This window comes from Synchiropus splendidus, chromosome 18, assembly GCF_027744825.2.
Source record: "Synchiropus splendidus isolate RoL2022-P1 chromosome 18, RoL_Sspl_1.0, whole genome shotgun sequence".
Lineage (NCBI taxonomy): Eukaryota > Metazoa > Chordata > Actinopteri > Syngnathiformes > Callionymidae > Synchiropus > Synchiropus splendidus.
Window position 1 is genome coordinate 15,354,718 of NC_071351.1, and position 13,025 is coordinate 15,367,742.

A 13,025-nucleotide genomic window follows, 5' to 3' on the forward strand; every position below is an offset into this window, starting at 1 on the left:
TAAATGTTGAAAAATGTTGCATTCCAGCAGATTGGCCAACTTCAACAGACATGACCTAACGTCTGCACTACTCACTAACAACAAGTCTCCTCATATGAAGTGACAGATACCGTTACTCATCTCGTACTTCACCAATACTTGTGTTTCGAGAGTTATCAGCACCATTAGAGTTTTCACAATCAGGCCTCGCTGTTGCATTCAAATCCCAAGAGACAGATTGCTAATAAGATGAATTCTGAAATAGCAAGACAGCACATCATGTCTGGAGACCCACAAATAAAATGTAGATACGGTTTATAGATATGAAGTCAGATCTCTCTGTTAAGAGTGTGTCTGGGGTTGTTTGCTAAGTTTATCCACATGCAAGTTCAGCTTCTTTCACCCCCAGCTGCGATGACTGTTGGGTCATTATTCTGATGCTTTATTTCTTCGCTCTATTAGTCTTTAATTTTGCTCTCTTTTTAGGGGTAAAGTGGGTGAAACTGCATTGATCTGAGAGAAAGAAATGAAAGCATGACCACTCTGTGGGAAGCAGAGCAGCTGTGGATATTTTGACCCTCACATCGCATTTTTGATCACAAAGGGTGAGAGAGTGAGGATTATGAAATTACTGGGATTGTCACAACCATGTCTTCATAATTTAAGCCTTGAAAAAAACTTAGAGATCTACTTAACACCATTGAATCAGCAGTGAAAAATACGAAGTCTGTTATCTCAGTTTACTTTTACTTAATTGAATCAATTAATCAATATTATAGTGTCACTAGAAGTTCAGGGGCCAAATTCAACCCGCCAGGCTTTTCAAGTGACCCATAAGAGCCTGAAATGGGCAACGTGGATGCATCACGTCCATAAAGATTAAACAGCTTAGTCCTTCAACAGGCAGTATTTGAAGATTACTTATGGCTCTCCATGAGCGTCCAAAAACAAGAAAAGAATTGCAAGAAGGACGGATGAAATACAAGCCTGTATATTTGTGCTTCAAAAAGACAAAGTGCCTTTTGAGTTACGAGCGGGTTGGTGTTGAAGCAGGACAATTTACAATCCAAACAGAGATAAGGAATCTAAATTTAGTCTGTAAGAATAAAAAAAAAGACTGATATCGAACTATAATAAATATAAATTTTGTTTGGCCAGTAACTTAGACATAGACCGTTTCAAAACATTGGCCCCTTGTGTGATTGAGTATGACATCCCTAATATAGCTCATTAATCATTCAAAATAGTGAACAAACGATGCATAATACTAAAAAACATACAGCACAAAAACACAAAACAATACTTCTTAATCATGGTTCAATGGGAGCTACACTTATCCCACTTACATCAAACTAAATAATGTTCTTTATCCGAAAGGGGCTCAAATTTCAATCAAACTTTTTGAAAAACCTTGGCAGCCACTTGTGTGCATCAGAACAATTGAACAAAAACGACTTCTCTTAAGTCAGTGATGGCTTTGTGTATCGTTATTGATGCAGTATCAGTTGTGGCTTAGAGAGAGCTTAAAGAGTCTCGTGATTTCTCAAACTGAGGCGCAGGTGTGGTGGGCAGGCAGATGACTCCACAGGCTGAACATGGAGCCGAGGACAGTCCTGACTGATGTAGGTCCTGGCTCTAATCAGTGGGCCCACGACTTTCACCATTAACCCAGGCTGATTGCTGATACCAGCAGCGAAGCTTCTAGGAGTGGGGGGCCAGCTGTTTACCGGAACTTTTTGTAGCAAATGGCTTATCAGTATCCATTTCTCAATCCAGTGATTGGTCAGATGGAATCGATTAGGATGAAAGAAATTGGTGACCTCATGTCGCATCCATCAAGATCACATGGGCAGGAATTTTCAAGTACAGTTTCTGCTCAATTTTAAAGAATGCTTTAAGAGTTGCTCATTAAGTTACTCTTTGTCATGATTCCTCTGGAATTTTCCAGGTTTGAGAGGGACAGATGCATTGTTAGAAACCTGGGAAAACTGTAGAAGAACAGCCATTGGCTGAGAAAGTGAATTCAGTAAGTAAAAACAGGAAAGGTTGTGACATGAGTAATTGTAGTTACATCGAAGTTCAGTCCAGTTTAAGTGATCAGAACTGACTTGCACTTGTTTCAAGTGAGACATTTCACATTGAATGCACTAAAAAATTGAAATGAAATTATGGAAAACTATCCTAGGAAGCAGAAATTGCTCCTCTGAGATAGAGAGCATTATGCGGGCAGAGGAAATGAAGTCAAGTGAATATCTCTATTTATCTCCATATCACTCTCTTTCTCTCACTCACTCTACTTTTGTTCACAATCAAAGACCTCGCAGTGCCGATGACACAAGGCCTGCGAGTGATGACACAAGGCCAGAGCATGTGCTGAAAGAGCCTGGAAGAGGCTGCACTGAAATAGATCAGATCCCCTGAGAAAGCAGAGTGACCTGTGAGATACTAGCATAACTAACAGAGACCCTTGTGTACAGGGTATCCATCTTCAGACATACACACACAGACATATGTCCAACAGTGCAGTCAAAGCAGATGTAACTGAATCTCCCTGTCTGCGGTCGCTATAGGGAGGGAACCTGATAGGGGATACTATACTTGCACACTGCCCTGCTTTTTAAAAGCATGAATATGGATTGAGACGACCACAATGTTTGAACATGAATAACACATGCATGGTGAAACCGCACCACAACCGGCTCACTCCTTGTGTGCATCCCAACACCCACAAAAAAAAAGAAGAAAAAAAGAAAAAGCAGCCGATATTTCATGATTAAATAAATAAATCATTATGCATCAGTCATGGTCTCATACAGCAAGGTCTCAAACAGAGCTCCTTCTGTTCTGTGTTGTGATATGCACAAAACTGGCACTGGTGTTCTCTTCTCTGAAAGCCCAGTTGCTCATTACAGTTTGTTGCACTCAGCCATTTACTATTAAGATCAATGTTTTAACTGCAGCAATGACATCACCGCTCCATGCCACAACTCATAGTGACTGTCCATGGAGAGGCCGTATAGGAAACAAAAATAATCCTCATACTCGGCCACTGAGACAGAAAATAGGGCAGGAGTGAGTGATACATGCTATAATTTGAGGCAGTTTCTGGAGACCTGCTCTAAAATAATTTCAAAAGGATCATTGTGGAGACCACTTTGTTTAGCACTATGTCTATCTGTGTCTCATTTATCCTGAAGTCTGGCAGTTATTTCTGCATGAAGATATCACTGAAATTATTACAGCGGGACAACATGAGAGTAGCTTGGTAGTTTTTCTTGTGGAGCACTGAACTTTAAGATATTGAAAACAGGATGAAAATGATCAACTACTATCAAATCAACTATTACAACTTTTTATCTCATTGACTATGTGTTGTAATAATACCCCACCCTCAACTGTTTGAATGAAGGGCACACAATTGTACTACATAATTAGATGACTTTGCCTTTGTAACAAATAGTGTGAAAATTGGAGCAATAAAGTCAAACAACAAACAATATAAATAAAGCAAAAATACATTGAATTAAGTCATAATAAAAGTTAAACTTTAATAGACAGACGAGACAGCGCCCCCCCTGTACTGTCATTCATATAAAAAGACTCACTCATCCATCCATTTTACTGCACGCCTGCTTAGAATGCCTTGTCTTTCATTTTTCCAGATGTCACTTTATGACCAGGGCAACAAAAAAACATACATTTACAAGTCATATTAATCTGTTTGCCTGTCTGAGCTGAGTTTTGTGGAATTGTAAATGCAATAATGCAAGGTCTTATGTGCGTGTTTGTCCATTTTTCAGTCTGACATTTGATATTGACCTGTTTCTAGTGGATAAATAAACATTTGCATGAGATTAAGCATCCTGAAGGATAATGTTCGATACTCATCCCGAGCTGGTAAGTTCATGAGGTCAGTTCATGCTTGCATAAACTGCACCTGCTTCAGTCATGTTTAACCACATAAAGCAAAGACCAAAAGCTGGATAAATTCATATGATAAAATGTATATTCATTAAATGTAATCAAAACAGACGTATCTGGAAAATGTAGGAGCATATTTGTTGCGCCTAAACTGAAAGACGTTTACAGAAAATGGTGAATTACATGAATAGAAGTTGCCAAAAAGCACTTTTCATTAAGATGTTTTACCAAAAAGTGATATGTTATAACGACATATTGCCACAAGGCTCATTCCTACAATGGAAAACACATTTGCTGATTTTTGCACGTGAAAGATTTAGAATTACAGGTGGATTTGTGATCATGGAACATTTTTATTAACTGTTAAAATGGGTGACTAGAGAACGCTAACTCTCTCCTAATAGAAAATATAAATTTTCAACTGAGTCTATCGTTAATATTCAAAATCTTCTACCCTCCAAATGCATGCATTTTTCTTAAATACAATGATTCTACACTGTAAAATACAAAGATTCATTCTAATTCTGATTAATTTATGTGACACTTTAACAGCTGTGTTGTGCCATTCAATAAACCAAATTGCTCACATTTAATAACTGATATAAAGTGAAACTTATATATTTCAAGGACTAGGAGCTTACAACACAAATGTAATCTAGAGGAAAATGTATTTACGTTATTGAAATAAAAATGTAACCTAACACATTAATATCCATTAAACATCTCACTGTACAAACAGCCAGAGACACACAAACAGGCATGCTAATGGTACTCCATGTGACCTTTGCGGCATTTCATTAAAACCAGCAAGGGGGAGAGCAGAGGAGTGAGAGGGAGATCTAATTTAAAGACATGAGAGGGAACCTTTATGCGTGAGTAATTGGTCTATAGAGGCGCCCACCTCAGGTGGTCACAAGTGCAGCCAAGAAAAAAGCTCACCTTATGAAAATCATAATATGCGGATAATATGAAAATATGCGCATCTCTACATGTGTGAGCTTATATAATTTACTTCTACATAACCTTATTTGAGGGGTTCAGCAAGTCATTATTACACAGTACAGTGAAAATCAACACACTTTAATGGTTTTCAATTATGATTTACGAGCAAATTTAATAGTCACATGGGGTTCAGCAGTGTTACCTTCTTTTGAAGGACATTGACCTTCCTCTCCTTGACATCCAACATGTCCTTCATGTCCCGGATCTCTCCTGTTAGTGTGCTCTTCTCATCCGTCAGGTCCTGTATCTGCTTGGTCTTCTTAGTAAGGAACTGCTCTTTCTCCTCCAAACGCACCCTCAAAGCATCAACCTGAAATAGCAGGGAGGTGTGATGATAAGTGAGAAGAAAATAAACAACAATATGCTTTGTTATTACAGACACGTCAAAGTACTGTTCACTTTTGGAAAACGAAAAAAAGTCCATATGCTCGGACGCTACAGCTAGATGAAATAGGGTGTGTGTAAAAGAGACGGCGAGGCTGGAAGGGAGCCCATCATTTGTTATGGAGAGCACCACTGGGCCAAATCAATGACACACACTTACTGTACGCCCATTTTTTTGGGCTGGCTGTGTGCAAAGAGATGAGTGATAACTGCACTGTTTTTCCTTAAAAGACACCTATTGATTTCCATGCAGCTGTGGAGAAACTTCTGGCAGCGCACATTTACATTTGGGGAATTCAAGGAGAAGAGTGGATCAACATCAGTAAAGGTAATGCAACGGACACATGTTGCCACTGCAGTAAAACGCTGAGCCAAATCAACAGCGATTGATGACAAAGTCTGGCTTTTTGCAATATGTATATTCAAGTTTGTGTGGCCAGGTCTGTCAAACCCTTTTAAGAGAGGGCTAACTTCACAGAGGTTGATTCTTAGTGAAGCACGGATTTAAAAACAATAATGGGTATATTGAGTTCCTAAACTTTGCATTCTCAGTTTTTCTCAGAGGGCCCAATAGCCCACAAACTCCTCCAAAATTTTCTCAATAGGTTATTAGAGGGATATTGACAAATGAGGCTGAGCAGTCTGGAGTCACGTGATGTGCTCACCCTTGACCCTTAAAGGGTCAGGTTAGGGGTCAAATAATTGGACTCTACAGTTCCAACACTCTGCAGAAAATGCACTTATGACTTCCTTTTTGTAATTTGATGTCAAGATTTGTTGGCCAAATAGTGTTTTTTTAATTTAACATCACAGGCTCATAGCCCCCAGATCGCTACGGACCGGTTCAGCAGAGATAAAAATCCACATTTGTGATTTGAAACTGTTTGGAAAGACATGGAACGCTAAGTCCATGGTGGCTTAAGAAATTTTGGTATACATTGTTGCTAGTAATGAGACGGGTGGTCATGACATTGATGAGACAACAGGTGCTGTAGCGGGCTTGCAAGACTGTACTGAAAAAAAGGTCTCTATTAAATCATGTTAAATTTAATTAGCAAAAAGACTTTTAAGACGATTAAGCAAGCAATAGGCTGATTTCCACAGAGGTTCATGGATACACCCAATATATACAGCATATAACAATAATTCTATCTCTATGATAGATGAACATCCTTTGGCATTCAAAATCTCAATAATGTCATATTGAATAGTAAAATTCAAGCAAGAGGTGGGAGCTTTCTGGAACTGAGCAACGAGGAAGAAAACTCATACAGCTTGTGTTGCAGTGTGATGAATCTTTCAAAAGAAGGAAAAAGAAGGATCCACATTGTAATCAGTAGCTCCACCAAAATGTGTTCATTTTTTCCTTGTTTCTAAATATTTCCAGCATATTTGTCCATCCATTTTTTAGTTAGGTTCGCAAAATCACAAAACCTGCTTGGGTTGTTTACATGAGTAAGAGTGACATTTTAATACATGTTAAATAATAAATAAATAAAAATGAAACTTACATTTTTTTTTAATCACGATTGAATTGCTGGTCACTTCCTAATTGCAATTGATGATCAAACAATCAATAATCCAAGCCTTCTTTTTCACTCCCTCAGTTCAACCTTGTACGTGAACAAGAATGTTCATTTGACCCTTTAAGCCAGAGACGCACAGGAAGTCCCGTTAAAAGCAGGCCGGGCCCCCCAGGTGTAAGATGATAAAGCATTTATCTCACATTGCCGCCCAGGAACTAATACTGAAGTCCTGTTCTTGTCTCTCACCTTCTACATTTCACACACATTCACATAGAAAAAGCCGATAATCCTCAGTGCTGAAGGTGTACTTACTCGATTCCATCAGAATGAGAAAGGGGGATATTGAGAGACCATTTCATCCAACCCTACCTGTTAAGCAGTAATTTAGGAAGAATGTTCTGGAAAGAGTGAGCAGGAAATCTCTGCTGTCTCACCTGCTCTGGACCACTAAGCTCCACTAGTGCAAAAAAGACGTTCTACTAATAGCCTTAAAGCATCAACAGCTGCCAGATACTTTTCAAAAAAAGACTATAACGCGTGACATTAGGAGAGGTGTGGAGAGATGTAGCTGTGTTTCACTGAAAGAAAGCCATCAATCAATCAGACTACCTAAGCTAAATGTCTCGCTCTAACTAAATGGTCGCTCACGTTCATGAAGTAGCACTAAGGTTCAAAATAAAATGATGTTTACATGAAACATTTCATGATTTATTACAGCATTTGTTTGCTCATTTGGGGAATAGATTTGTCACCACGTTGCATTATTGAACCTGAGGTGGAATCAGTTAAGAGAGAGGGACAGATGAAACAAATTCCAAGTATCAACACACTTAGCAAGTAAAGAAATGATTTCGACATGACTCAAATGTTTTACTCACCTCTCTAAGTCTCTTACAGGAAATAGAGTGATGGCTTTATGTCCTGTCAACTGTGCGGAAGTTAGTGCGGAAAGAAACTAACTCATGCATGTGCTGTTTAAAAAAAAGGTTTTACGCTTGATAACAAATAGAAGAGTAGAAATTAGTCATGCACGATAGAGTTGTCTATTCTGTCCGACCCAATTTGGTCTCTGGGGGGACCCAGGTTGAATTTATGCAGTAGGAATTGATGAATTAAAAACACATCTGAAAACCTCACTCTGGAATCCCATCTCGTCACTCATCACAATATCATTTTAAAATATGACGTTGATTTGATTTCAACATTCTGTGGTCACAAAACTATTATTTCCTCACTGTGTGCGGTTTCTATCTCTATTTCATTGCTTCTTCAAGATGGTGCACCACTTCAGCATGAAAACACATGTGCATGTTCATACCTGACTCACAGATCCACATTTTCCTTCACTTCCTCAATAATATTTACATTGACAGTTTAATGTGGATTCTGGACACAGGCTTATGAAATTAAAACATATGCTGAAGAAAACACCTTGTCTACTTCTTCGCATCTGCTTTCCTCCTGCCTCAGATTTCATCATGGAAGTTTTTCTCTGTTTGGACTACCCCAACACACATTAGGACTAATGTGTTTGACCTTGTAAAAACAATAGACTGATTAAAAAAACATCACAATGGTGGGACAGCAGCACAGATATCTGACAGTATGGTAACTTTGCTAAGGAGAAGTGGCAGATACAACTCTGTCACTTTCTCTCCCAGCATGAACCACATGTGATTTCATTAAGCCAAGGATGTCAAAACTTTTTTTGTAGATACAATTTAACGAGATGAAAACGCGTTTTAATTCTTCGCTAGTTTAGATAAACAGGAAAAAAATGGATATCTTACTCGGAGGTCGTAAAAGTAGCCTCTTGGTACAGTAGACCAATTTATATGTATATGACATCAGCAATATTTGTTTGACGTTTGAAGGTCATTTCCATTAGAAGCCACAAATTCAATGTTACATTTTAGCTTTACTTTATGTTTATAAGCTTATAACCCACAAAAGACAGGGGCTCACGCACCTCAGTTGTTGATATGTGACCTGTTGTCTTTGGTCTACAATTGAATTCAAGATTTACTTATTTATTTTTGGGGGAACATGTGACACGGGATGGGGGTGACCGTGATTGCTGATCAAGGGTGGGCCCCCGGCCTGATTTTGGACATCCCTGAGTGAATCTTAAAACACAAAGCCCAATTTGGAAAAGATTTTGAAATTCTACACTTTTAATGCTTTGTGATATGTATTTCCTGTTATGTTACTATTTCAACAGCAATGATGAACCTACTTCCACACAGAACTAACAAAACAAACTTGACTGGAAGAAACACATTCTACACTGAATCAAGAGTTATATGTTTCTATGGTGAGAAACTATTATTACTCATTCAACAACATGTTTTAGGGTTGCTATCGACAGAGCCTTGAAAACTCTGGGATGCTGCTATTCCCCAGTTGAGTGTTATGAGAGGTCCCAGTCCAGGTCAGGGAAATTATTTGTGCCATAGATCGACACACGGGATTGTTGAGTGAGCTGAGTGAGTGAGCTGCTTGGAGGAGGCATGCACTTATGCAGTGCATTTCTAGGGGAGCGAGGGGTGGGAAATTAAGTGTTTGTTCCACGACTATCTTCACATTTCTGATATTGACATTTCCAGCAGCAAAAAATCCCTCTTTTATCCATATTATTTAAAGTCATCTAGAAAGCAGTGGAGAAGAAATAGAGAACTGGCATTACTGTCCCAACATATTACAGTAGGACTCCACATAGAAATCTGTCTCTGCAGCTTCAGTCTTTCAACATCAAGCGTCACTCTCTCACGTCACATCAATTTTCTTTAATCAGGCGTGAGTATGTCCACACACTGGAGACAACACTCTAGTAACTGCAGAGTTGAAATGAGTAACTGTTTTTGTAGTCATTGATGGGCTTATGGCTTGATTATATCACGTAGAGAAGACCACCTTGTAAGCTATAATCTGTCGCAATACCTTCTTTGTTTGAGTATTTAAGAGACTAAATGAGCGTTAGTTTAGAAAGGCAGAAAGTGGCAACAAACCTCATCTATTGAAAAAGGGTAGATAATGTAAACAGTATTAACAGTGCTGGGTTAACATGGATGGCTTGTAACCACTTGAGGATTAGCACCTGACAGCGGGTTACTTACACAGATGTAAAAGGGAGTGGTGTTAAATGACCCATAGTTTCCTGCTGGACGTCGGGGGGCCGTGGTTGAAAGTTAGGGGGTGAGGCAGCACAGAAACCAAAACTTCTTTAAGTGCAAGTGTGTGAACAGGTGTCTTTGGAATTCACAATGTTAAACATCACACAGAAATGTAAGTACAAAGGGTCTGAGAGAATGTGATCATCAGCGCCTTGTATTGCATCATAGAGATTCTTAAAGTTCAAACACATGCGCGATAATTCAAGCTTGACACACCACACATGAGGTAATGAGCGGAAATTAGGGACATTGCATGTCTCCAGGCAAAGAAAGGGTGTCATTTAAGGTGTATCATCAAAGCTTAGGATAAAGCGGCAATTCCAACTCTGTTCAGGAATCATATAATGGACTCGGAACCTCAGGTGGAGTGCAGGGTAATGGGCGGATGAAACTGCCCACAGCGGGGGCCACAGGGCGGAGTGCTGTGCAGAATCTTTTTCTCTACTCCTACATTTGTTGATAAAACCACAGCAAAACAGCTGTTTGCCCCCGGGCTACTTTAGAAACACTGGAAAAGGCAGATGCTTGAGAACAGAGATACAGAAATCCCAAGATCTACTTTCAAAAAAATTAACTACTATAAATATCGACAACAATCACAGCAAACAGCCGCTCAAAGTCTTGAATCCACCTTCAGCTTTTCATCCATCATCATTACTTCCACGAATTCTGATGACCCACACGTGATGCATAAAAGCACAACATATGTACAGTTAACATGAAGTCAGGGACGCTGCAGGCGTTCGCCCTCATTAACACTTGCTCTCCCTTTGATTTTTTCTTTTCTTATTATTTCCACTGCAGCATGCCAGTTGCTGCATCCTGTTTCCAGTGTATTTCCTGTCAAACCACAGTTACAAACCATTCGGGCAGAGACAAGAAGAACATGAACTCTTATTCTCCATTTTAAGTCACTTGTTCTCATAAAAAATAGCAATAAGATTGTAGACTGTCTACAAAAAAATCATTGTAAATATATATATATATATTTTTTTAAATAGCAATTTTACATTTTAAGGTGAGATTAATTTTTAATTTTTGATAAAATCCACAAAGATGAACACAAAATGAATTTGTGTTTGTGGCGTCAATTTTGATACACACAGTTTAAAGGAAAACAATTATTAACTCTGAGCAGCTGATTACAATGGTTACTCTAAAGGAATGACCTTAGATGGTCGTCATTGTTCAGCATCAATTGAACTAAAGCCTGTGGGATTCAAGATACTGTAGATACACTACAGTCCTTTCCTTTTCTTTGCTTCTTCAACCGCTTATCCGGGGTCGGGTCGCGGAGGCAGCATTCGGAGCAGGGAAGCCCAAACTTCCCGGTCCGCACAAACCTCCTCCAGCTCCTCCCAGGGACTTCATTGTTCTACTGGGAGACTTCAACGCCCACGCAGGCAATGACTACTGGATTTCTGTGCCACCCACAGTTTGTCCATAACGAACACCATGTTTGAGCACAAGGGTGTCCATAAGTGCTCATGGCACCAGGAAGCCGGTCAGACCGGGCAGGCCCAAACGTATTGTGAGGGTCTGCTGGGAACGCCTGGTGGAACCCGCTGTCAGTGGCGTCTTTAACTCCCAGCTCCGGGAGAGTTTCTCCCAGATCCCGAGGGAGGTAGGTGACATGGAGTCTGAGTGGGCCATGTTCTCCTCCTCCATTGTCAGTGCGGCTGCACGTAGTTGCGGTCGTAAGGTCTCCGGTGCCTGTCGTGGCGGCAATCCCCGAACCCGGTGGTGGACACCGCTGAAGAAGGAGTCCTATCGGGTCTTGATGGCCTGTGGGACTCCTGTGGCAGCAGACCTGTACCGGCAGTCCAAGCGTGCCGCTTCCCGTGCAGTCTTGGAGGCAAAAACTCCGGTCTGGGAGGAGTTCGGAGAGGCCATGGAGGAGGACTATTGGTCAGCCTCAAAGAAATTCTGGCAAACCGTCCGTCGCCTCAGAAGGGGGAAGCAGTGCCTCACCAGTACTGTTTACAGTGCCGGGGGGAGACTGCTGACCTCGACTGGTGATGTTATCGGGCGGTGGAAAGAATACTTCGAGGGTCTCCTCAATCCCGCCGTCACGTCTTCCATTCAGGAAGCGGGGACTGAGGACTCAGACGACTCTCTCATCACCCGGGCCAAAGTCACCGAGGTTGTTCGTAAGCTCCTCGGTGGCAGGGCCCCGCGGGTGGACGAGGTCCGTCCTGAGTACACTACAGTGAATTCTATAATATCCCTCCACTCACACCAAAGACAGGAACATTATGCTAGACATTATCCGCCCTGTGCAAACCATTAAAAGTCTGATCCCCATTGTAACCTCACAACTCTGCTTTATAGCTTTTCCACATGACCTGTGTAGAAGTTGCTGTGCTTTACTTTGGATCGTACCATGTTTGTTCTGGGGAGGCTGAACGCTTTGCTGCTCATGCAGCATCCCTAACCGCACCAGCTGAAGAGTTAAGTCAACTGAAAAAGGTGATCACGGTCAGTGGAGTTCACACAGGGTATTGTATTGCAGATAAACCTTCTGTTCAATTTGTATTTTAAAGTTGTGTATCAATACTCAAATTGGAAAGCTGAAACTACAGTTGCCATGTGGCGGAACCAAGTTATTAGAGGCTAATCTTAAAGGCAGTGTGCTCACTATTTGCTGGCAGACCACAAAACTTCCATGACCACATCTTTAAATTAGTCAAATCAAAGACCTGCTCCTGAACTGGTTCCAACATGTTGTGGGTCAAGAATGTATGGCTTAGAACAGATATCAACAAAAGAAAAAAAAAGAGGAAGTTCTGAGAGAGAAGCTATCAAACTGTGCAACCAGTTTAAAAGCATATTTTTATTTCCCCTTGTGATTAATCTTATTGCGGTAAAAGAAGCAGGGATTGTCAAACAGGGAGAGCACACACTGTTCCAACCAATCATTCACTGTCAAACGCTCCTCCACATCCAACAAATGTCTCGATTTGTCTTCATTACGTCGACCGCCTCTTTAAGTGTGGCTTCTTTTTCATATTAAGGTTTTTGAAGTGACTCAAGCTCCATT

General features: G+C 40.4%; 1 protein-coding gene across 2 annotated transcripts in view; it reads right to left on the reverse strand.

The window, feature by feature from the left end:
• Positions 1-13,025, reverse strand: part of LOC128749139 (ERC protein 2-like) — an 89,523-nt gene that overhangs the window by 59,834 nt on the left and 16,664 nt on the right. For both annotated transcript variants that reach the window (XM_053848418.1, XM_053848419.1), the window contains exon 6: positions 5,045-5,212. In XM_053848418.1, coding sequence (XP_053704393.1) covers positions 5,045-5,212 — 168 coding nt within the window. The remainder of the gene's footprint in view (positions 1-5,044; positions 5,213-13,025) is intronic.